At 39.4% G+C, this 26,522-nt stretch overlaps 3 protein-coding genes across 10 annotated transcripts in view; 1 reads left to right on the top strand and 2 right to left on the bottom strand.

Annotated features, from left to right (window-relative positions):
- LOC108620592 (uncharacterized) overlaps window positions 1-26,522 on the bottom strand; it is a 61,764-nt gene that overhangs the window by 5,239 nt on the left and 30,003 nt on the right. The window lies entirely within an intron of this gene.
- LOC108617850 (protein phosphatase 1H) lies at window positions 5,936-25,507 on the top strand. Of its 2 annotated transcripts, XM_018013684.2 has the most exons (4): window positions 5,936-6,066; window positions 6,504-6,943; window positions 12,471-14,011; window positions 14,068-25,507. In XM_018013684.2, the coding sequence occupies exons 2-4, from the start codon at window positions 6,678-6,680 to the stop codon at window positions 14,178-14,180; spliced, it is 1,920 nt and encodes a 639-aa protein (XP_017869173.1). In that variant the 5' UTR covers window positions 5,936-6,066; window positions 6,504-6,677; the 3' UTR covers window positions 14,181-25,507. The 2 variants fall into 2 exon arrangements, with proteins under 2 accessions (XP_017869173.1, XP_089330184.1); XM_089474058.1 differs by lacking the exons at window positions 5,936-6,066; window positions 6,504-6,943 and adding an exon at window positions 7,152-7,204.
- Window positions 23,009-26,495, bottom strand: S6kII (Ribosomal protein S6 kinase II). The gene is made up of 2 exons (XM_018013675.2): window positions 24,437-26,495; window positions 23,009-24,164 (listed from the first exon to the last, which is right to left on the bottom strand). The coding sequence occupies exons 1-2, from the start codon at window positions 26,493-26,495 to the stop codon at window positions 23,563-23,565; spliced, it is 2,661 nt and encodes an 886-aa protein (XP_017869164.1). The 3' UTR covers window positions 23,009-23,562.

Below are 26,522 nucleotides of genomic sequence, written 5' to 3'. Positions count from 1 at the left end.
TGTATCCACTGTGGAGGTAACCATATGGCAAGCTACAAAGGCTGCCAGTGGTATCAGGAGTTCAATAGACGAGCAACAGGCTCTCTGGCAAAACAACACTCTGACACATTACTACCTAGACAGACTAGCAAGAATCAAAAACAGGCAAAATCGCAACAACCACAATTAAAACAGAGACAACGGCAGCAAACTCAACAAACGTCCAACCCTAGAGTCGATCCTGGAGGTAAATCCTATGCTGCAATAGTCCGTGGCGGCAATGCACCTCCTCATCGTCTAACTCAAGAGCCACAGAAACAAATCAATTCATATGCGCCAAATAATAGTTACCAACAGCACCATCTAGTTGACATTCAGACATTGCTAGACCAACAGCAACAGCAATTTCTGAAATGCCAACAACAGATGCAATTACAGCAGCAGCAGCAATTCCTCTTATGGCTCCAAGAGCAACAAAGAGAACAATAACAACAAAACAAGCAAAACAGCCTACGATTAGAGCGACTTGAAAGCATGGTTCACGACATGGCTAACACGATAAAACAATGGACTGGAAATACGTAGAATCACCAGCTTCACAATAACGCCTCAACCTCACAATGAACCCACTCAAGATTCTCATCTGGAATGCCAATGGCATTGCAGGTAAAGCCAGAGAAGTTGAACTCTTTGCGCACAACAACAACGTGGACATTCTCCTGCTAAGCGAGATAAGACTAAACCGAGGGGAAATAATAAATATCTTTGGATATACTTTCTATCCAGCCTACAAACCCTCTAATCACAATCACGGCGTTGGATGAGCGACGGTATATGTCAGGACTTCTCTTCGTCATTTTCCACAAAGAACTTTGGAAACGCAATCCATACAAATGTCGTCAATAAAAGTTGCCACAGGTCTGGGAGATATGGTATTCAGCGCAATTTACTGTCCGCCAAGGAATAGACTTGAAGAAAGGCACTTCAATCACATACTTGTGTCCTGTGGCCAAAGATATCTTGTTGGTGGAGATTGGAATGCGCGACACTGGCTGTGGGGAGACACTTATAACTCACCCAGGGGCCGAGAGTTAGCCGAAGCTATTTCAGCAAGAGGAGCTTGCATTCTCGCAACGGGATCATCAACCAGATATCCATATGTATCGAGTCACACACCTAGCTGCATCGATTTTGCCTTATACCATGCCTTATACCGGAGTCACAAGCAACTATATACCAAAGCTGGGACTTAGATTCTGACCACATAGCCCTCGTTGTTAACTTGCAAGTAGATGGCTCCAACATCAGACCAAGCCCACGGTTGATCAACAACCGCACTAACATCACGGAGTTCAGACAACATCTTGAGTCTGCCATCGAACCGAACTCCACCATGAACTCTGGAGAAGACATCGAGAGAGCTATTGATTCTCTAGCCGAGAACATATATATGGCTGCCTCTGCCTCAACGCCATCTGCACCTGAAATACGCCCAAGAAGTTATGGCATTGTCCTCACAAGAGAGGCTAGAGATTTAATTAGAAGAAAGAGGTGCCTACGAAGAAGAGCGATTCGATCTCAAGATCCTTGGGACCGACTTCTGTGGAATCGAGCTGCAAGAGAGCTACGTTACCTCCTAAGGGAAATCAGAAGTGATTTCTTTGAGCAGAAACTCGCTTCTATGGATTATACAATTGATGCCAACTACTCTCTATGGAAATGCCCAAAATCGCTCAAGAAACAACCCTTCAGACAAGTCCCCGTCAGATGTCACGATGGTGAGCTTGCGAAAAATGATTGGGAGCAGGCCAATGCATTCGGATACCATCTCGCAAAGCGTTTCAGCAGCTTTGATTATGCCACTTTAGAGCAGAGAAGAGAGACTCAACTAAGCCTACAGACCCCACTGCAAATGTCCTTGCCTATTAAGCCTATAGAGATTGAGGAAGTAACAGAAATTATACGTTCATTGCCAAAAAACAAAGCTCCGGGTATTGACAGGATTTGCAATGCCACGCTGAAGGCCCTGCCTGTAAGAGCGCTACTCTATATAGTTTCAATTTTCAATGCTATCGTCAGGCTGCAAGTGTTCCCAAAGCAATGGAAATTAGCAGCAATTACAATGATACACAAGCCAGGCAAGCCAGAAAAGGATCCAGAGTCTTATCGGCCAATAAGTCTCCTACCTTCTCTGTCTAAGTTATGGGAGAGGACTATTGCAAATCGAATCTCCGCCAATATAAGCCAGTGCAATACTATGCCGGATCACCAATTTGGTTTTCGAGAGGGACACGGGACGGTGGAGCAGGTCCATAGATTGGTAAAGCACATCATGCAGGCGTATGACGATCTGGAGTTTTCAAACGCTGCCTTCATTGACATGCAGCAAGCATTTGACAAGGTATGACACGATGGTCTGCTGTGCAAAATAAAAAACCTCTTGCCATCCCCATATTACTGCCTTCTAAGGTCATATTTGGAAGGACGAGAGTTTAAAGTCAGGGTAAAGGACATATACTCGGCCACCTATACAATGAGAGCAGGTGTGCCACCAGGCAGTGTCCTAGGTCCACTGCTCTTTTTCTTATATATCTCGGATATACCAAGCCCCACCTCTCAGCATATGGATGATCCGCAATGACGGCATTTGACAAGCATGTTCATCAGTTTCTCAAAATGTAACCAAACTTCTGATGTTTTTTTTTTTTCGTTTCGTGCTAGGCTCATTGGATTCAGTCAATGCATTTGAAGATGAAATTGTAGTGGAGCCATTGCAGGTTTTATCTAAAATGTGAAAAATACGTTGAGGCTAGAAAATAGCACTTTTTTTTAACGTAAAGTGCCCCTCCACAGGGTATAAAATACTTACTTGAAACGACAAACTTGTCCATGTTGAAGAAAAACTACCAATGTTTAACAATGTCCATATACTATGCTTGTCAACTATTTATTAAATTTCCAAAAAATAGATCAAGTACGCAAACAATAAATTTTATTTTGTTTCAAAAGAAAATTTCACATGTTTGATATGTTACTCAAAGCGGCGATATATCGATATCGACAAAAGTCAATCGATATATCATAAAAATTAAAGTCCATCGATATAATCGATGGTTGCATCGATGGTTTCCCAGCTCTACTGCGACTGCTGCCACGAAATGCACGCATTACCAAATTGACTTGGGTAGCTCATGAGTGAGTGAGCTAAAATGAATGGCTCACTGAACTGAGCCAGTGAGCCAGTTCCTTCTATATGGCTCATTTTGGCTCACTAGCTCATTTTGGTTGACATTTTTGCTCACTCGCTCATTTTGCGTTCTTCTCAATCACAAAGTTAACGTTTTTTCCCGCGAATCGTGTATTTCATCAAACTTTCAATGTCGGTAATTAGAATGCACAGCGAAATTGGGACTCATTTTGAGGACATGGGAACGCAACAGGCTAAATGCAAGATTTGCAAAAGTGTCTTAAGCTGCAAGTCACAAGGCAATTTGAATAGACATTTAAAAACCAAGCATCCAGCAGCTCTTGAGACCGGTATACGACAAATAGTGGAAGGCTCAGTTGTTCTGGAAAAAACAACAAAAAATCACTTCGTTTGTCCGCAAGCCCATTTCGGCGAGCAAATCTTCGCAGATTGACAGGCAATTGTCAAAATGCCGAGGAATACATTCATTGAAAAGACGACCCCTTAATATGGTGGAACCAGCGAAAATCGCAGTACCCATTACTATACGCATATATGTTAAAACGGCTCTGCATAGTCACTACATCTGTGCCCTGTGAGCGCAGGTGAAACAGTGCGAAAAAGAATGTCTTTACTGAAACCACTGACCAGAGAACACATAGACTAGACATGTAGAACAAATTTTTCTACAGCAGAAAATGTTAAGTTGGTCGACCACTTTACTTCGTATTTGCTCGGCTCGGTCGCTGGAGGTTCGAGCAGTGAAAATATTGGACGACAAAAACAGTGCGCTGTGAGCGCTCAGACGGAATGGTCGTGATTATGTATGAAGCACACTTATGTGCCATTTGTCCTACTCTCTCTCTCTCTCAGTTCCTCTCTCTCGCTCTCTATGGTCGCTGAAATCATCACTCTCAGCGGCGCACAAAAATTGAAATTTTTGTTCGCGACGATCCCAGCTTTTTCCTTTTCAGCGAAGGGTATACCTAAATCATAAAAGCGTTTGTCAGGCTCATGCAAACAAAATGTAGCGTTTCGATGGATATTCGTGGGAAGGGTATGAAAGCGTTGATACGCATAAAGAATATGAATTCGCGACGGGCAAGCATACACACACTTGCAGTCTCTTGAAACATGTGTGAGCATTTGTGGCCTGTGTGCGTAACTCTTGCTGCCTGAGCAAATTGTAGTGCCCAAAATTTACCGTTGATTGGCCTTTGAGGGAGCACATACATTTGCATACATATGTGTATGTATGTATGAGATGGGATAATAATTGTCTGGCGATTCAGTAGTTTGTCAATTTTGTATTGTTTGAATTGTAGAGTGACTGTCAAATGAGCCTTTATGACTTAATCAGTAATTACGACATGCGTATTTCATTTCAAGTTTTTATAGTCCACTAGCCAATATATTGTAAAGCATTTAATAAACATATAAGTGTACCCCGATAAAAATTTTTCGGTTGAAATTTGAATAAAATATTTAATTATAATTATATATATGTATATATATATGATTAGATAAATTATAGGATATCCGTAACACCAACCAACCAGTGGCACAATGATCTTTACTGCCAAAATTACTTAACATTTTCTGCTGTAGAAAAATTTGTTCTACATGTCTAGTCTATGTGTTCTCTGGTCAGTGCTGAAACCGAAGAACGTCGAAAGCCTGATGTTGCATAACAATATGTAAATTTTGAGTAAGTATTTTTTTAATTCACAAACCGTATACCTAATCGATTCCTTTTTTTATAGTATATATAATCTCTCATACTTCCCAATGTATGGATCTCGAATGCGTATAATGTCTCATACTTCCCAATGAATGGATCTCGAATGCGTATTTTTTGTTTTAATTTTCTGTTATAGTTTATCTCATAATTTTGTTATTTTTGTATTTTTATTATTTTCTGTTATATTTTATCTCATAATTTTGTTATATTCCCAATGAAGGGAGCTAAAAAATATATACTTTATTAAGTTTGTTCTGTTAGTTTTAAGAAACAAATTTTAAATGTGTCATTTTTTTTTAAATTTAAATGTAACGTATTTTGACAGTTTTTTTTCAAGTTGCTTGCGATCACTATCAGCTCACGAGCAATCAGCAGGTGAGCCAGTGAGCCATATGAGTGAGTTGGCTCACTTCACAAAAAAGAGCGAGTGAGCCGGTTCACCTCAATGAGCTGCTTTTACCCAAGTATATTACCAAACGAAGCACGATTATGGGCTCTTTTTCCCTTACTCACTCTCTCTCTTTATGGTCTCTCGAATAGCAGCAGCGCACAGAAATTGAAAATTATTCGCGACGATCCCAGTTCTTTCCTCTTGAGTGAAGGATATGCCGAAATCTTAAAAGCGTTTGCCGTGCTCATATAAAATGTTAGCGTTTGCATAATTATTTCTAGGAAGGGTATGAAAGGTATGTGTTCTCTGGTTAGTGCCGCATCTTAGCAAAGATTTTTTAGTTTGAATCACTGAGTGCATAAAAATGTATGGACATAAATATAAACAATTTGTAGGAGACTCGTAATTAATGTGAATTAATGATAGGCTCAAAATACCGCAGGTTTGAAATAACGAGAGTCGACTGTAGGTAGTTTTTTCCATCGATGAAGAAATTATCGAGTGGAGCCACCATCTATGGATTTGCAGCCCTATTGCTCAGAGCTACCGCGAACTATTGAACCATTTATCGATGGCTATCGTAGTTGGCTGTAGAAGTTGCAGCCATCTACCGTGCTAAGTCTACATATATGCGCTATCACCCAAAGACCCAACTATCGTATAGTTCGATATACATCATGTGTAAACGCATTGTACATATTTTATTGCATAGCGCTGTCCGTCAAAGAGGATATTAAAACAGCTTTAGTAGAAGCTGAAACTTTCGGGGTCAGTGCTCAACGCTTGCTTTGATTACTTAATTACAAACTAATTCAGTGAGTCAATGCGGTGCACATAAATTCTCAAACAAATTATTGATTTTTACAAGAGTACAAATACATAAATGGGTAAACTGTTGTTTTTTTGTTTGGCTAAGAAAGAGCAAATCATAATTATTAACACATTGTTGGTGTCTGTTTACGATAGTTTTCAAATCATCGCATTATATGTAAAATATTTAATAAAATAAGTATTTTAAATTCAACAAAAGTAAAAAGAATACTCCAGCCGATAGTCGTCAAGTAGCAATCGATATTAAAGTAGTCGCAATCGATTCCAAGTACACAAAATAAAGATAAGCCTAATCTAAAAGCCATTTCTGCTGGGTTTATTCCCATTTTAATTTTATTTACCATATATTGCCAACCGTCATTTAAAAATAACAGCGAAGTAAGGACAGCGCAATCGGCGAACTGCAATCAAAGCATAAATACAACAGCAAGCTCGCCACGTCAGTGGGAGTGAGCGAGAAACAACGCCAGCTGAGTGCAGCTGCGATTAAGACCAAACGCCACAGCGTTAACAAACGGCTTTTGTGGCAACTGTTCACTCCCCCAGCAATGTTAAATAACTTTAAAAACCGCTTTATATCTGCCATAGAGCCAGATCTGAGCTCTGCCAATCTGTTGCCAGATAAGTTTCCCTATGGACGGCCTCCATTCTTACAGCTGCTCACTGCCGACGAATTACGAGCCTCTGCTAATCATAATGTTCGACCGATTATTGTGCCGCGCGACTTAAACTTATTGCCCTGGGGCACTGGATATGCCGAGTGCATAAACTCTGGCAAATCCAAGTGGAATGAGGATCAAGCTGCCTTTTGTCGGTAAGTCCCATTAATGTTGTCCATTAGCCAGCCAAATATTAAGGAGGAAACAATAAATGCAAAAAATATGTACATATATGAATATTATTAAGTAGTTAAACTTTGTATTATAGAAAATGAAAATACAAAGCCAACCATGTTTTCTTGTACGAAAAACCATAAATTTGGTCTGCGACAAATAATGAGAAGCGTCTGCATATTGCATATACCCCAATAGTTGAAAATGATGTCCCATTTTCAATGGACTCAGGGTATAAACAAGTAAGAAGGCTCTAGTCGAGACTGCTCGACTATGAGATACCCTGAATCCTCTAGGCTGATATTCTTCATTCTGCACTTCTTTTATGCACACATGCATACATACGCATCCACATGCACGTATAATCACGCACTCTGCCGACTGCGCAGTTAGCAGCGACTGCGCTTGGGCTGCGCTGCAGCATAGGCAATATTATGAGAATTTACTAGTTGAATAATTTCTTTTGTAGACATACAATCTTAATGAAACTTTCAGAGCGTGATCATATGGTTAAAATGTTCCAAAGCACAAGTCTCTAGTACTTGAAATTGTGGGCGAAGGGGGCGTGGTATCCAAAATCTGTAAATTACAAAATCTTCGTATCGAACAATTGTATTTACTATCTGAAGTCTCTAAAAGTGTTAAAATTTGGCTCAATTTTTCAATTATTCCCGAAAAAAAAGTTATCGGATGAGCTATCGAAAAATATGATAAACTTGTACTGCGTATGGTACACACGAGTATGCATGCCAAATTTCAGCTCTCTAGCGCTTATAACTTCTGAGATCGACGCACTCACGGACGGACAGGGCTATATCCCCTCAGCTCGTCGTGCTGATCAAGAATATATAAACTTTATGGGGTCTGCCACGCCTTCTTCTGCCCGTTACATACTTATTCACAAAGCCATTATACCCTGATTTCCCATTTTCAATGGGTTCAGGGTATAACAAGTAAGAAGACTTTAGTCGAGACTGCTCGACTAGGCGATACCCTGAACCCTCTAATCTGATATTCTAATCAGTCTGCACTTCTTTTCGACACACATACATACACACGCACGTATTAGAACGCGCTCTGCTAACTACACAGTAAGCAGCGACTGCGCTTGGGCTGCGCTGTAGTGTGGGCAACATTATAAGAATTTATTTGTTGAATAATTTACAACGTAAAATCTTAATGAAACTTTCAGGGCGTAATCACATGGTGAAAATGTATGTACATACCAAAGCACACGTCTCTAGTACTTGAAATACGCCTTTTACAAAGGTGATGGTGAGGGGGTGGATATAGGAGTGGGGGGTAAATTACAACAAAAATCGAAATTATATAAAATACATATAAGCCTACACTTAAAATTTACAAGCTCTAGCTCTAAAGGTGTAGGAGATATAATTAAATAACTAGCTTTCGATAAGGTTTTTGATCGATAATAAAATATCGGGAGTAGTTAAAGAAAAACTTTTAACAAAACCATTATACCCTGATTTCCCATTTTCAATGAGTTCAGGGTATAAAAATCGAATCTCATTTAAAATTTGGAGACTTGCTCTGGAGATATAGGATATATCATTATATAGCTGACTTTCGATAAGGCTTTTCATCGATCAAAATAGTTGGTGGAGTTGTTGATTTTTGGTGATAAACTCGATATCCGCGCAATATATACGGACATATTTAAAAAAAAATTTAAGTCTAGCTTTTATATCTTCTGAGATCGACGCGTTCATAAATACGGACAGACGGATGGACAGGGCTAAAACGACTCAGCTCGTCACCCTGATCAAGAATATATATACTTTGTGGGGTTTGCCATACCTCCTTCTGCCTGTTACATACATTTCAACAAAACCATTATACCCTATTTCCCGTTTTCAATGGGTTCAGGCCCTGAGCTTGCATTTGCTGCTACATAGCAGCAATTTCAATCAAAATATTGCTCTGCTCTCGCTATTGCTCTGATTTCGAACGGGTACGTAGCATAGCAGAGAGCACAAAAACAAAACGAATGCTCTTCTGCTCTGCTCCATAGCATAGAACATCGGAGCAAAGAGCAATAGCAAAAGCAAAAAATTTGCGATCCGTTATTTGTAGTTGTAGCAATAGCACAAGCATTGAAAGCGAGATGAGAGTAAAGCAAATGAAAAAAAATTTTTTTGCTACTGCTACGGAGCATTTGTATTGTTTTTCTCTTTTCCTTTTCTGTTGCTTTCGTAGTTGCTCTCGTAGCTGCTCTCATATTTGCTTCCATAGCAGCTCTGTATTTTGTCGCGTGCCACATATTCCCGTTATAATGTCTTTTTTACAAACGCATAATATTAACTGAGCTCTTGTGTAAACATGCCTCCTCGAAAAAACTCGTTTAATATTTTTAAATATTTTGAAGACGATGGGTCGTCATATGTGCAGTGCAAATATTGTGATCGGGTTTTAAAGAAAGATCGTACATTTAATTTAAAAAAACATATTACTGGAGTGCACAAAATAAAAATAGATTATCAAGATAATGAGTCTTCTCACAACTCAGAAAAGAAACAATCAAAATTAAAATAAACAAAAAACAGTTAATTCGTTAATTCGTTTGTGCATAGGACTGGTAACAGAACAAAGTGTACCTTTCAATGTTTTAAATTCGGAAAACATGAAAAACATAATAGTTCCTATTTTTGACAGTCTTACAGAAAAGAGCGGAAAAGCTTTAAACTAAATGGCAGTAAATGCAAAAACATGCTAAAACAAAACAAAAACTTGCTAAAACATGTGGCACGGCCGATTACTGTCTTTAAAAATAGCGCAACTCGGCTTAGCCGTAATATTTTTGGAATTAGCCCGCAATTTACCATATTAATGAAAATGAAACTATATCCGATATATTAGGCTTGTCTGAAATTAAAGGCGCTAGTGGAAGTACATCTAAAAATCTGGACAAAGAAATTATAGCCACTTTGGACAAGTACAATATCCGATTGAATCAAATAGTTTCAATTACATCAGAAAATGGAGCTAATATGATTAGAACAACAAACATTTTATCACATAGTTATACATATATACATCTGATGATGATTTTGAAGGCACAGAGGAAGTGGAAAAAAACATAGACTACACTGAGAAAATTGATAATTTTGAGACCCCAGAAGAATTGCATGTGGGTAATATCACTAACCAGAGAACACATAGACTAGACATCTAGAACAAATTTTTTCACCGACGAAAAAATGCGCTGAGGAGACTACACAACTTCGTATTTGCTCGGCTCAGTTTCTTGAGGCTCAAGCAGTGAAAATATTGCACGACAAAATCAGTGTACTGCAAGCGCTCAAACGAAATGGTGCCATTCTTATATAAAGCACGGCTATGCGCTATTTGTCCTACTCTCTCTCTCTATCACTCTATCTCTCTCTCTCTATGGCCTCTCAAATAGCAGCAGCGCACAGAAATTGAAAATTGCTCGCGACGATCCCAGCTCTTTCCTTTTGAGTGAAGGGTATACCGAAATCATAAAAGCGTTTGTCACGCTCATGCAAACAAAATGTAAGCGTTTCGATGGTTATTCGTGGGAAGGGTATGAAAGCGTTGATACGCATAAGGAATATGATTTCGCGACGGGCAAGCACACACACACTTGCAGTCTCTGGAAACATGTGTGAGCATTTGTGGCCTGTGTGCGTAACATTTGCTGCCTGAGCAAGTTGTAATGCCCTAAATTTACCGTTGATTGGCCTTTGAATGAGCACATACATTTGCATACATATGTGTATGTATGTATGAGATGGGATAATAATTGTCTGGCGATTCAGTAGTTTGTCAATTTTCTATTGTTTGAATTGTAGAGTGACTGTCAAATGACCCCCACCCTCATGACGAAATTACTGATTAAGTCATAAAAGCTCATTTGACGCTGCTGCTATTTGAGAGACCATAGGGAGAGAGAGAGTAGGACAAATAGCGCATAGCCGTGCTTTATATAAGAATGGCACCATTTCGTTTGAGCGCTTGCAGTACACTGATTTTGTCGTGCAATATTTTCACTGCTTGAGCCTCAAGAAACTGAGCCGAGCAAATACGAAGTTGTGTAGTCTCCTCAGCGCATTTTTTCGTCGGTGAAAAAATTTGTTCTAGATGTCTAGTCTATGTGTTCTCTGGTTAGGGATATTACCCACATGCAATTCTTCTGGGGTCTCAAAATTATCAATTTTCTCAGTGTAGTCTATGTTTTTTTCCACTTCCTCTGTGCCTTCAAAATCATCATCAGATGTATATATGTATAACTATGTGATAAAATGTTTGTTGTTCTAATCATATTAGCTCCATTTTCTGATGTAATTGAAACTATTTGATTCAATCGGATATTGTACTTGTCCAAAGTGGCTATAATTTCTTTGTCCAGATTTTTAGATGTACTTCCACTAGCGCCTTTAATTTCAGACAAGCCTAATATATCGGATATAGTTTCATTTTCATTAATATGGTAAATTGCGGGCTAATTCCAAAAATATTACGGCTAAGCCGAGTTGCGCTATTTTTAAAGACAGTAATCGGCCGTGCCACATGCTTTAGCATGTTTTTGTTTTGTTTTAGCATGTTTTTGCATTTACTGCCATTTAGTTTAAAGCTTTTCCGCTCTTTTCTGTAAGACTGTCAAAAATAGGAACTATTATGTTTTTCATGTTTTCCGAATTTAAAACATTGAAAGGTACACTTTGTTCTGTCACCAGTCCTATGCACGAACGAATTAACGAATTACCTGTTTTTTGTTTATTTTAATTTTGATTGTTTCTTTTCTGAGTTGTGAGAGGACTCATTATCTTGATAATCTATTTTTATTTTGTGCACTCCAGTAATATGTTTTTTTTAAATTAAATGTACGATCTTTCTTTAAAACCCGATCACAATATTTGCACTGCACATATGACGACCCATCGTCTTCAAAATATTTAAAAATATTAAACGAGTTTTTTCGAGGAGGCATGTTTACACAAGAGCTCAGTTAATATTATGCGTTTGTAAAAAAGACATTATAACGGGAATATGTGGCACGCGACAAAATACAGAGCTGCTATGGAAGCAAATATGAGAGCAGCTACGAGAGCAACTACGAAAGCAACAGAAAAGGAAAAGAGAAAAACAATACAAATGCTCCGTAGCAGTAGCAAAAAAAATTTTTTTCATTTGCTTTTCTCTCATCTCGCTTTCAATGCTTGTGCTATTGCTACAACTACAAATAACGGATCGCAAATTTTTTGCTTTTGCTATTGCTCTTTGCTCCGATGTTCTATGCTATGGAGCAGAGCAGAAGAGCATTCGTTTTGTTTTTGTGCTCTCTGCTATGCTACGTACCCGTTCGAAATCAGAGCAATAGCGAGAGCAAAAAAAAAAAAATACTCCATTGTAGCATAGCATTTTCAATCACTGGATCAGGGTTTAAAAATATCGCACAACATGCTGCACTATATGTGATGATTATTAAGAAATAGACTACTAATTAAATGATCATACCGTTCACAGACAAGTGCTGACAGATCCGGAAAAGAAGTATCCCGATCTCCCCTATACGTATTTTGGAATCTTCGATGGCCATGCTGGCTATGGGGCCGCGTTGGCCGCCTCTTATCAATTTCATGATATACTACACGAGATGCTGGTGGACTGCAGCGAACTGTTGCTGCCACGCGATGAGGTGAACGACAACAGCAAATCTCATCAAAATCCGACATTTCCGCATCCGACCTACTTTCAGCGGCGGGTCAGCAGGGATGAACTTATTATCGGCGCACTAGAGAGCGCCTTCTTCCATATGGATTGGCTAATAGCACAAGACAGGAACTACTACAGAGATGCGGGTGGCTGCACGGCCTGCGTCACACTCTTTATTGATGGCAAAATGTATGTGGCTAATGCTGGCGATAGTCGTGCTGTGCTCTGTCAGAGACGAGCGGGAGCTGGACTTGCAGTTAGCGTAATGCAGTCAACAGCAGACCCCAATAAAATTCCGACGAACCCGATGGACGACGTTAACAGTTACCCGACGGCCTATTCTGCCGATCATACGCCGGAAACGGAACGTGAACGTTTAATGAACGTGGCACGCTTGAAGCCCCAGCTAATGGGCCAGCATTATGTGGCCATGGAATATGCGAAGCGGCCACATATTACAGACATGGGCAAACGTATACTATGTCGCCAGGGCACCATGAAGGGTTGGTCATACAAGACGTTGACGCGCAATGATCTGCGCATACCTGTGGTTAACGGCGAAGGTAAACGCAGCCGATTGCTGGGCACGCTGGGCGTAACTCGTGGCTTTGGTGATCATGATTTATTAGCCATTAATACGGGCGTACAAATAAAGCCATTCCTAACGCCACATCCCGATGTGCGACAGCGTGATCTCAGTCAGGTTGTTAGCATACCCGATGAACACAACGAGGACGGTGATTATGGTATACTCGTAATGGCTACCGATGGACTCTGGGATGTGTCTGAAAATGATGCCGTCTCACGCATCGTCTTCCAAATGTTGTCACGTTACCCCAAGGAGAAGCATCGTTATACAATGGCCGCCCAGGAACTGGTAGCACGTGCCCGTGGAAAAATCAACGATTCTGGTCATTGGCGCCTAGCGGACAGCAAAGCTGCAGCTACAGTCGATGATATTTCAGTTATTGTGATTCCAGTTTATCAGTATTACAAAGAGCATATTGAATGGACGCACAACGATACGCGTGAACTTGAGAGGCGACGGCGCAAGGCAGCCGAAGGCAATATGGCCCAGGAAGCAGTAAATGATTTCAATGACATTGCTGCTGGAGAGGCGCATGTTGTGGAAGAGCGACCAAATTCACAACAGCAGCAAGTAATCGCCAAAGGGGAACAGGTGATTGCAGTGACGAAGCAAGAACAGGAACGGCAGAAGGAAGATCAGCATGTTCTGTCTGAATCAGAGGAAACTCTTGTTGAGAAACCAAACGATAACACATCACTTCAGGCGCGCCTCAAAACAGTTACCGAAACACTTCAACAAGTACAGCTGGAAGCCCGTGCAAAAGGTATATAACTTGACCAATATCTCACTACTTTAACTTAACCTTGTATCCAATCACAGCAACATTTGAGGAGAAGACAGTGCTGTCAGCAGAAGCAACATCAACTGTAACAACAACCACATCAGCAAATAAACAACGCAACAATCGCAAAGGGAAAGGCAATAAGCAGTAGAGAGAGAATGCGATAATCTCTATATATATGTATACATATATATTATATATATATATATATATATATATATATATATATATATATATATATATATATATATATATATATATATATATATATATATATATATATATATACATATATATATATATAGATATATATGTTTTCAGAGGAGAATTTCAGCTAGGTTCAAGAACGTGCATTGTACAATAATTTAGTGTATGAATAGATTTGTTTTTGCTTTTTTTTATCGTCATTCATATATCTCAAATTATGTATAAACACAAACGTATTCTTTGAAATTATAATAAAGAGACGCAAAGACCAATTACAAACAAGTAAAAAGGCTCTAGTCGAGACTGCTCGGCTAGGAGATATCATGAACCCTCCAAGCTGATATTCCAAACATTCTGCACTTCTTTTATGCACACATACATACACATGCATCCACACGTACAATAAGGACGTGCTCTGCTAACTGCGCAGTGTGGGCAATATTATGAGAATTTATTAGTTGAATAATTTAATCTGTAGATATACAATCTTAATGAAACTTTCTGAGTGATCATATGGCTAGAATGTGTGTACATTCCAAAGCACAAGTCTCTAGTACTTGAAATACATTTTTTACAAATTGGAGCGAAAGGGGCGTGGCATCCAAAATGTGAATTACAAAATCTTCGTATCGATCAACTGTATATACATAGTAAATCTGAAGTCTCTAGGTCTAAAAGTGTTCAAACAAGTCTGAACTAAGAAAATCAAAATTTCGATTAATATGATAAACTTGTACTGCGTACACACGAGTATGCATGCCAAATTTCAGCTCTCTAGCTCTTATAACTTCTGAGATCGCACTCATACGGACGGACGGACGGACCGACGGATAGGGCTATATCGATTCAGCTCGTCGTGCTGATCAAGAATATATACATATGTATACTTTATAGGGTCTGCGATGATTCCTTCTGCCCGTTACATACTTTTTCACAAAACCATTATACCCTGATTTCCAATTTCAATGGGTTCAGGGTTTAAAAAAAAAAAACCAAGTAAGAAAGCTCTAGTCGAGACTGCTCGACACGAGATCCCCTGAACCTTCGAGCAACTGATATTTCAATAATTATTCGCATATACACACACACAGACATACGTACGCACGCATAATCACGCATTGGCTGCAGTGGTGACTTACTATGGGAACTATGATTTCACATTTTCAATGGGTACAGGGTATAAAAAAACAAGTAAGAAATGATTTCTTAGAAATCTCTAGTCGATGTTGTAGGATGAGATCCCTTGAACACTGCGAGCAACTTATAATTATATTGGGTAGTCTAAAAAGTTTTTTCGTATTTTGCCAATAGATGTCGTTGGCGTCATATATCTCCAGTGCTACAAATCACATGATGTGCACATTATGGTGTTCGATTGGTAGCACTTTAAGCTTCGATTGCCAAAAAAAAAAAATGTAATTCAAAGAATTTGAAAAAAGTTACAGCTGTTCAAAAATGAGTAAAAATAATGATGAAATTCGCTATATTTTGAAATTTTTGTATAAAAAAGGGAAGAATGCCACGCAAGCCACTAATGAAATTTATGATGTTTACGGTGACGATGCTCTATCAGTTCGTGTAGCACAACAATGGTTCGCTCGCTTCCGTTCTGAAAATTTCGATGTGAAAGATGCACCTCGCTCCAATCTTTGAAAAAGTCGATGAAATTATGGAAAGGATTGACCAGGACCGTCACATAAGCAGCCATGACATCGCAAATGAACTAAACAATCGTCATCAAACGGTTCTGAACCATTTAGAAAAAGCTGGCTACAAAAAGAAGCTCGATGTATGGATACCACATGAATTGTCTGTGAAAAATTTATTGGACAGAATTAACATTTGCGATTCTTTGCTGAAACGAAATGAAATCGAACCATTTCTGAAGAGAATGGTAACAGGGGACGAAAAATGGATCAAATACGACAATAATGTGCGAAAAAGATCATGGTGCAAGAGTGGTGAAGCTCAACAAGTGGTCGCAAAGTCAGGATTGACGGCTCGAAAGGTAATGCTGTGTGTTTGGTGGGATTGGAAAGGAATAATCCACTATGAGCTGCTTCAGCCTGGTCAAACGATTGATTCGACACTTTACTGTGAACAACTGGTGAGATTGAAGCAAGCAATCGAAAAAAACGGCCAGAACTGATCAAAAGAAAGGGCATCGTATTCCATCAGGACAACGCCTGACCGTACACATCTTTGATGACCTGGCAAAAACTAAGAGAGCTTGGCTGGGAAGTTTTGATGTATCCACCATATAGCCCTGACCTTGCACCTTCGGACTACCATTTATTTCGGTCAATGCAGAACTCCCTTAATGGAGTAAAGTTGGCTTCAAGAGAAGCCTGTGAAAATTACTTGGAGCAGTTTTTCAAAGAGAAACCACGAATGTTTTACACGAATGGAATTATGTCTCTAGTGGAAAAATGGCAAAAGGTGGCCGACCAAAATGGTGAATATTTGATTTAATAAAGTTTATTATAAATATTAAAAAATATGATTTGAAGTTTCACTACAAATACGAAAAGACTTTTTAGACTACCTAATATTTCAATAATAGCTTCTTTTCTACCTACACAAGAAACAACACAGCACTCACACCGGCTTACATACATATGTATGTAAGCACCACGCATTGGCTGTAATGTGGTCTTACTACGGGAACCTAATTGTTCAATAACTTTTCATGCGGATGAACTATCTTCATGGAACTTTTAGATCGTGATTATAACATTGAAATGCGTTCATTTTCCAAAGCACAAGTCTCTAGTATCTGAAATACGCCTGTTACAAATTTATTGGTGAAAGGTAGATAAAAGAATGGGGGTGAATTATAACAAAAATCGAAATTTTATGAAGTATAATTGAAAACCGAAGTTATTACTCTTGATTGTTTTTTATTTTCGACTCATTTGAATCGATCGAGTAATAATCTAAAACTAAAGCTTAAAGTAACATGGATTTATGGAATGGATTTATATAGCTGCCACTGCCGGCAGACCGCTGAATTGTCGCTTCCTATCGACGATCAGGCCACTTAGGCGTGGTGATATCAGACTCGCGATTCTTTCACACGGTATCCGGCCCAATTGCTTCATCAGCAACTCCGGTCGTGCGCGTGTTGGCTGCAATCAAACCATCTAGGCGTGGTAGTGTCTGTTTGCGATTCTTTCGCAACGGCATCCGGTGCAATAGCTCCATCAGCAACTCCGGCCGTGCGCGGGTTAACTCCTCTCCGGATAGGCTGAAACTCGTCCTCGGGCTTCTCTTTGATTGTTTTGCGGCGGTATAGTTTCCATACGCTTAAGAGAAGGAGAAGAAGAGCGATGAGGATTAAGCAGCAAACGACCTTGATGGTATGTCTGATTTGAGATCTCCGATGTAACGGAGATTTCTCAGGCTGAGATCGTGCAGGAATGGAAGGCTTAAATGTTCCCTGATAAAGGTGATGTTTACTATGGCCGACGTAGAAACGGCAGGTTTCTTTTTTATGATGCCTCGATGATTGTCATAACGGGTGCCGTTCAGCAAGATGTAATCGTCAACAGTGGCTAGGAAGGTTCCCGTAACTTGTTGGCTGCTTCCAGTATTGTCCACCACGTTTACTGTTGCGATGTTGATGATAATGATGCTATCCTCGATCGTTGTTATGGGCTCTAAATGCCCGGGGCGTGTGGCGCATTGTGCGACGGTTCCTGACACCAATTGCTGGGCACACGATGCTTTCTGTAGTCTTTTACAGAAGGTGGTGCTCACAGTAGTATCGCAGTTGCCCACAGCGAAGGTCTTTAATCCGCAATCGGTCACCATGTTACCCTCTTCTAGATCTATTATTACATTATTATGTTGAACCGGGAAAATGTCTATTTTCTTACAATTTAACTTAGGTTGGGGATATCGTATAACAAAATATAATAGTTCAGAATTTTGAAATGATTTAATGCTACATACCTCTAAAAGGTCTACTACACTAATCTTTGTAAGATGCTCATTTAACAACTTTTTGATGTGAACGCTGTCCAAGATAAGTGGGCTAATCAAATTTATTTTGGCAAGTGTTACGGATAGAATTAGGTCTTCAAGATTAGTAATTATCATTCTGTTCTTCGCTAGAATTGTTGAATAGAGATGCTCAACTTTCGCATCGGGCTCTAGAATTGCATTATGTGCCTTCGAAACTTCATTAAGTCGTACTTGAAATTTATTGTTTATTTCGATTTGCCTATTTTCTGAATCTATTAACTGACCCTGCTTGAACTTTATTCGCTCTCAGTCCTCTATAGGAAAAAAGCCCAAAATTTTAGCATCAATTCTAAAAATAGAGCTAGGAGGTTGAAATTTTACATACACCTAAGAAAAATTACTTTGGAATTTCGAATTTTTTTCTCTACGATTAGACCACGCCTTCTTCCCGCCACCTTGTTACTTTTTAATTTAATCATGGGACATAATTTTTACTAATATTCAACATAAAGCTTACAGCACATATTTTTAGATAAAAATTATTAAAATAAGTCATAATATAATACAAAAATGTATTATAAATGACAATTCAGCTATACCCTGTACACTTATAAAATATCTAGAAAATTAACATCAATAATCTTAATATTTTTCACCTAATTCGATATTCAAATTGTCTAGATATTCAAATTGTCATGTTTATCTTCGTCTTCCTGTTGAATTTCCGGTTTCGCTTATATCGTCCTATCTTAACTGAGGCGCGTTTGACAGACGCTCAAACAGAACAACCAATCACTTCACTTCACTTCACGCATTTTTTGAAGATAAAGACAACAAGAGTTGATCAGATAAGTCTAATAACCTCTGAAAAACATCCGTAATGTTGTTTAATCTGCTGCTCTTTCGGACATGAAAACTTTTTAAATTTGATGCGTTTTCTTCAAGAATACTAGCAGCTATACATCAACAGGTATCCATGGATCAAAACTATATTCACAGTTGGGACATGGGATACGAAGCATAGTTATTCATGTATATTTCAATATTTGAGCACTTAACGCTCTAAATTTTTCCCTATTTATATAAGGCTAAGAAAATATAGCAAATAGTGTGTTCCTCTTGTCTTGCAAGATCAGAAGAAAATTGTATCTGGACTTGAGTGCCAGCTTCTTCATAATTAGGTTCCTTATGGAGAGTTTTATTTCGCAAGGACCTCGGATCTTTTCTTCCCATGAATGACCTTTTTTGAATTTTTATAGATTCCGGCTAGTTTTTGGCAAAATTGTTTAATAAAATCAATAAATTTGACAACTTGAGCAGAAATAATGTTTTCCATACTTTTGTTCATATTATTATTCATGTTCTCAACGATAGAAAATTTGGTTTGGCTCTACTTGGCGATTTTTGCTTGACCATACGTCAACAAATTCCTAGCTTTGAACTCATATTTTACTAGAAAATTTGTTTTTTTTTTTTTTTTTCGAAATGGAGCAAAAAGGAACAAATACGGTTAATAGCCTCTAATAATAGAGGGTTCACTTAATACGTGTACAATTAAACTTCATCACTACTTTCCTCTTTTGTAACTTATACTCCACGAAACACGAACAATTTTTATACCCTGAACCCATTTTCAATGGGTATAATGGTTTTGTTGAAATGTATGTAACAGGGAGAAGGAGGCGTGGCAGACCCCACAAAGTATATATATTCTTGATCAGGGCGACGATCTGAGTTGATTTGGCCCTGTCCGTCTGTCCGTATGTTTGAACGCGTCGATTGCCGAAGATATAAGAGCTAGAGACTTAAAATTTTTTGTAAAATGTTCGTAATTACAGCGCGGATATCGAGAGTTTAAAATTTACCCCCCACCCCTATGTGTGTGTATGTATGCCTGTGTGTTCGTGCATGCGTGTTCGTGTGTGTGCGTGTTTCTTGTGTAAGCTGAAAGACGCGAAAAATGATTGAAATAGCTATTACTCCAAGGGTTCAGGGGATCTCGTAGTCGATCAGTCTCGACTGGAGCTTTCTTACTTGTTTTTTTTATTTTTTAGTTAAAATACACGACATCAAAACATAGAAAAATTAGACAATGAAACTAATGTACTCAAAAATTGAAATTGACAGTTTATAGTATATATTATTAGTATTGTTTTCCATTTTTAAAATAAAAAGTTTTATTTTTATTTACCGCAGCATTAAACTTGAAAGTTGCACAAATTTTACCGCTTTTTTTTTTATACCCCTGAACCCATTTTCAATGGGAAATCAGGGTATAATGGTTTTGTTGAAATGTATGTAACAGGCAGAAGGAGGCGTGGCAGACCCCACAAAGTATATATATTCTTGATCAGGGCGACGAGCTGAGTCGATTTGGCCCTGTCCGTCTGTCTGTCTGTCCGTCTGTCCGTCCGTCCGTCTGTCCGTATGTTTGAACGCGTCGATTTCCGAAGATATAAGAGCTAGAGACTTGAATTTTTTTTTTAAATGACCGTATATACAGCGCGGACGTCGAGTTTGCTTTTAAAATTCGATAAATCATCCCGTTATGTTTTTATCGAGTAAAAACATTCAAGTTCAAATCAGATGCCTCTATAGCTATATATATAGATATATATAGATTTTTCTTTTTTTTTTAAATTTCTCAAATATTCAATATAATATGTAGATCATATGCTGAAAGTTTCATTAAATTCCGTTCAGTCAAAAATTAATAAAAAATAATCAAATATTTGGCCAATTAACAAACGCACGTGCAGCAGCTACAACAAAAACATTCGTTGAATCACATCAGCTGTTAGTTTCGTTTAGTTTTGGTAGATGGCGCAGCAGCAGTGAATCTATTTGAGTTTTGCCAGCGCCACCAGCAGGAGTGGGGTGGCCTAGTGTGTTAGATGCATGACGCTCGATCAAGAAGTCGCGGTTCGAATCCCGATCGGTGCAACACTGATGTTAATTTTTTTTAATTGTTTCAAAATATTTTTATTTTTTCATAAATGCGTTTTCTATTTAATTTATATTTTTAAATACACCGAAATTGAAATTTTAACTATACTTTATGTGCGTTTTTAATAGTTTGGTTATTCTAGCAGATTCTTAGAATCACATCAGCAGTTAGTTTCGTTTAGTTTTGGTAGATGGCGCTGCAGCAGTGAATCTATTTGAGTTTTGCCAGCGCCACTAGCAGGAGTGAGGTGGCCTAGTGTGTTAGCAGCATGACGCTCGATCGTGGAGTCGCGGTTCGAATCCTGATCGATGCAACTGATGTTAATTTTTTTTAATTGTTTCAAAATATTTTTATATTTTATTAAATGAGTTTGGTATTTTATTTATATTTTTAAATACACCGAAATTGAAATTTTAATACTTTAAGTGCGTTTTTAATAGTTTGGTTATTCTAGCAGATTCTTAGAATCACATCAGCAGTTAGTTTGGTTTAGTTTTGCTACATGACGCTGCATCATTGAATCTATGTCAATTTTGCCACCGCAGCTCCCGAAAGTGAGGTGGCGTTGTGAGTAGCTGCGTGACGCTCGATCGAATCCCGAGCGGTGCGAGTTATATTAATTTTTTTTAATTGTTTCAAAATATTTTTATATTTTATTAAATGAGTTTGGTATTTTATTTATATTTTTAAATACATCGAAATTGAAATTTCAGCCATACTAAATGGCAATTTTTACTTTTTGGGTTCAGGGTAGTATCTAGTCGAGCACTCTCGACTAGAGTTTTCTTACTTGTTTTTTATTTATTTCTTATTTGTTGTCTTTTCGTTTGCACTACGATTCTTCGCACAGATCACAAATAAGCAGTTATATTTTTGTTTTGGCAACACTTGTGAGTTCATTTGCCGTTGGGCACCAATGAAAACCGAAGTTATTACTGTTGATTATTTTTATACCCTGAACCCATTTTCAATGGGAAATCAGGGTATAATGGTTTTGTTGAAATGTATGTAACAGGGAGAAGGAGGCGTGGCAGACCCCACAAAGTATATATATTCTTGATCAGGGTGACGAGCTGAGTTGATTTGGCCCTGTCCGTCTGTCCGTATTTATGAACGCGTCGATTTCAGAAGATATAAGAGCTAGAGACTTCAAATTTTGTTCTAAAATGTCCGTAATTACAGCGCGCATATCAAGTTTATCATTAAAAATCGATAACTCATTCCGATCTGTTTTTTTTATCGATAAAAACCCTTATCGAAAACCAGTTATAAAATTATATCTTCTACACCTTTATTGCTAGAGTCTCCAAATTTTTATTGTATGCCTTTATGCAATTTATACAATTTCGGTTTTTGTTAAAATTTACCCCCTACCCTTAAATTCACCCCCTCACCCTCACTTTTGTAAAAAACGTATTTCAAATACTAGAGACTTGTGCTTTGGCAATTACATGCATATCCATGTTATAATCATAATCTGATAGTTTCATGAAGATCGTACGTCCATAAAAAGTTAATTAACAACTAAGTTCTCATAGTAAGCGCACACTGCAGCCCATGCGTGTTTATGCGTGGGTGCTTGTGTGTGTATGTGTTTGTGTATGTGTGTGTGTGTGTATGTGTGCCTGTGTGTGTGTGTGTTTCTTGTGTAAGCTGAAAGACGCGAAAAATTATTGAAATATCTATTGCTCCAAGGGTTCAGGGGATCTCGTAGTCGAGCAGTCTCGACTAGAGCTTTCTTACTTGTTTCATTTATATTTATTTACTTTTTGTTGGTTTTATTCATAAATATTGAATTTCTTTAATAACAATACCACGTGATGTGTAAAATTTTCTCTAAGATAATTTAAATATTCACGTTTTTCTTTACTCCCTTTTAATACATAAACGCAAGTTATTCATTTATTGCGAGTATTCCTTGTATGGTCGGCAAATGGCTTTGAGGTTACAAGGAAGATCGAATTTTGTGCAATGGATTTTTACATATATATACTTTAAATAAACGCTCATTTACATGAGTCTTTAATTATTGTTATAAAATAAATAAATAACACTATATAATTGCCATGTTGCGTGGAAGATAAGGAAGTAAAATACAAATTAGTGGAGAGAGGGGGATATAACAAAGTTATGAGTAAGTGAGAGGACACTGCCTCATTATCATTGTCCGTTATAGTGTGCTAAATCCTAAACTAGACGCACCTTGGTGCTGGGGTAGCGACACCATCTCAAATGGCAATTATTATTGTGATGCTGTCTCTGATTTTGCTGCTCCTGGTGAGGATTGGTGGCGGCATACCTTCCCAAAGGCGTTGCGCATATTCAATGTATTATACAGAAGACTTTACAGATAAGGTATTAATAGTATTAGCTGCCTCTTGGCCTGTCGTCTCGAGCACAGAACTGCCAATAATTAGGAATGAAGGTTTGCGCGATCTTTGGCTCGTCGTTTAGCCAACATCGAGAGCTCAACAGGACCCACGTTCGCTGCTTGCGGAATGGCAATAGCACGAAAAGTTGCATCCACAGCACCTCGAAGCGCCATTGAAATGTGGTTATGCTGCTGTTGTTGTGCCCCCAATGACAATTGCCGTGCAGCGCAGTTACCGATGGTTGCATTTTGTGAATATTCTGTAAGCTTTACATTGCCAGCAAATTGGTCCCGCACCCAACTGTGTTCAATGATCTGTGCCACCGTTGGCCGATTCTCAGGCACAATGTGCAGCATCTGACGCAACAGATCTTTAGCTGGGGCACTAATTAGTGACCATCGAGTGCTGCTAAAATCAATATGTCCTGATCCAATTCGCTTCAGTATTACATCCGGAGAGTCATTGGACGTGCTAGCAAATGGTGTCCGCCCCGATAGCATTATATAAAGCAGCACGCCCAACGACCAAATGTCACAAGCCAAATCATATCCCTGCCTTTTCAGTACTTCCGGTGCTACAAAGTTGGCTGTGTAGCAGGGTGTCATAAGCAGGCCGTTGTCGGCGCGCAGTTGCTTCGCGAAGCCTGCAAATATATATATATATATGATTTTTTACTATGCTGACATGTTTCTCTTTTGTCAATAGTTTTATCTATTTTATCTATCCATTTTATCATCAAAGTCAGGTACCGTTTAAAATTACAGCTTTTCCTTTAAAGATTTTAGCTTGATGAGAATATGACAAGGATAAAGCATTAAACGAATTCTAATTAATATAAATTGTATCTGAGTATAGAAACGGGACGTTACAACTATGTTCTACTTAGTCCGTATCCTCGATAGTATCAAGACTTACCTAAATCACAGAGCTTAAGCGTTTCGGGCGTTTGTCGCATGCTTGCGTAGATCATATTCGAGGGTTTCAGATCTCGGTGCACGACTCCGTGCTCGTGCAAATAAGCGACTGCAGCGGCAATCGTACGTAAGACTGCACTAGCCTCACTCTCGCACATTTGCTCAACTGCCAGGATGCGATCGAGCAGTTCGCCGCCTTTGAGCAGCTCCATCACTAAATACGCAGAGCTGGCATCTTCGTACACTGAATATAGTGTCACAATATTCGGATGATTACCGTAGCGCAGCATTATCTCTACCTCCTCCCAGCAATCCGATGTAGAAGAGGAGGCTGCAGCAACAGCCGCCTTTTCAATGATCTTCACAGCGTAGTGTTTTTTGGAAGCGCGATGCTCGCACAGGCGACACACAGAGAACGTGCCACGTCCCAATTCATGCAGCAAATTATATTCGGACAAGAAATTACCAGGTAGGACACCAGGTAAGCTGCGTGGCCCTGGTGTCGCCACCAAAGACGGTACTGAGGCGGCCGGTAGAGTAGCGTGCATGGGACTAACATTATTGGAGCAGCTGATGTTAGCATTATTCTCTAGTAGGATGGGTGCCACGAAGCTAAAGCCACGAAATATTTCGTGTGCAGATGCAGATATTGGACCACCTGGCGAATCCCGTGGCGACTTGGAAGTGTACTCCACATCAAAGTAGAAGGCATCATCACGACTAACTGCCGGTATAAATGGAGGGCGCACCAGTTTACGTTCCAGACGTACCCAATCAATGGTGGAAAAAAAACCATGCGCTTTAATGTCTAAAATGCCTTGCGCGCCAGCGCCCAATCGATTTAACGGGTTGCGTTTGAAGAGCGCACGCAGCAACGACTGTGCTTCTGGTGACAGATTCTCGGGCATGCCTAACTTGGAGCGTAATATCTGATTCATCGTCTCTTGGCGTGTCTGTCCATGAAAAGGCAGATTCCCGGTCAGCATTTCGTACATAAGGACACCGAATGACCACCAGTCGGCAGCAAAGTCATGACCCTTGCGATTTACAATCTCGGGAGCCATGTATTCAACGGTGCCACAAAAACTATACGTCTTAGAGCCATCTAGCGGCTGCTTAGACAAACCAAAGTCAGTCAAAGCAATGTGTCCATGTTCATCGAGGAGAATGTTTTCTGGTTTCAAGTCGCGATAGATGATCCCGAGAGTGTGCAGATGATTGAGCGCTAATGCCAGCTCTGCCAGATAGAACTTCACATCTTCCTCAGTGAACATGACTTCCTTAGAGAGTCGTGTAAATAAATCACCTCCGCGTAGAAAATCCAGTATTAAATACAATTTACCAGGTGTTTGGAATGCATAGTGTAAGCGCACGATAAATGCGTGTCCCACATCAGCAAGAATTTTTCGCTCGTTGGTGCTGCGCACGCGATCCTTAATTTTAAGTGTGGCCTTCTTTAAAACCTTCATGGCGTACAGAGTGCCCGCATCTTTTCCTAGAATCTTGCGCACCAAAAACACTTTGCCAAAGCTGCCCTCACCAAGTACGCGCAACAGCTCAAATTGAGAAGGATCCGCCTTATCGTGACCCTCTTTTACCACTTCGCGCAATTCGAATTCATTATAGCTTGCTGCACCATACGATTCCGAGTCGCTTAGCTCCATCTGCTCGGAGACTTTGCTTGGTGTTATATGATGTTGTTCGAGTGCTGTTTGCAGTTGCTGTTGTTGTTGCTGATGTTGTTGCCGACGCTGAGATGACGTCACTGTTGTCACGGCGCCGCTCTCCTCATCGGTGGGCGTGTGCTCCATTGGTGTCACCGCAAGACTACTGCAACTAGAAGAGGTAATTTGCATACGTTGCCACAGTTGCAGGCCCATCGTTGTTGTTGCCGCTGCCCTTGCTGTATTTGTTGCCGTTGTTGCAGCTGCAGCACTGGCATTATCCAACCGAGCTTGCTCAGCATCGTTGCTATTGCTAATTCTGCTGATGTTGGCTTCCACTTGCTGTTGCTGCTGCTGTAGGTGTCTCAGATCTCTATTAGAGTCAGCCAGTGGCATGACTGTTGCTGCCTTGTTGGTGTTCAA

This window comes from Drosophila arizonae, chromosome X (genome assembly GCF_054131065.1).
Source record: "Drosophila arizonae isolate 15081-1271.41 chromosome X, UAZ_ARI_1.0, whole genome shotgun sequence".
In the NCBI taxonomy this organism is placed as follows: Eukaryota; Metazoa; Arthropoda; class Insecta; order Diptera; family Drosophilidae; genus Drosophila; species Drosophila arizonae.
This window is presented reverse-complemented; position numbering and strand designations above follow the sequence as displayed.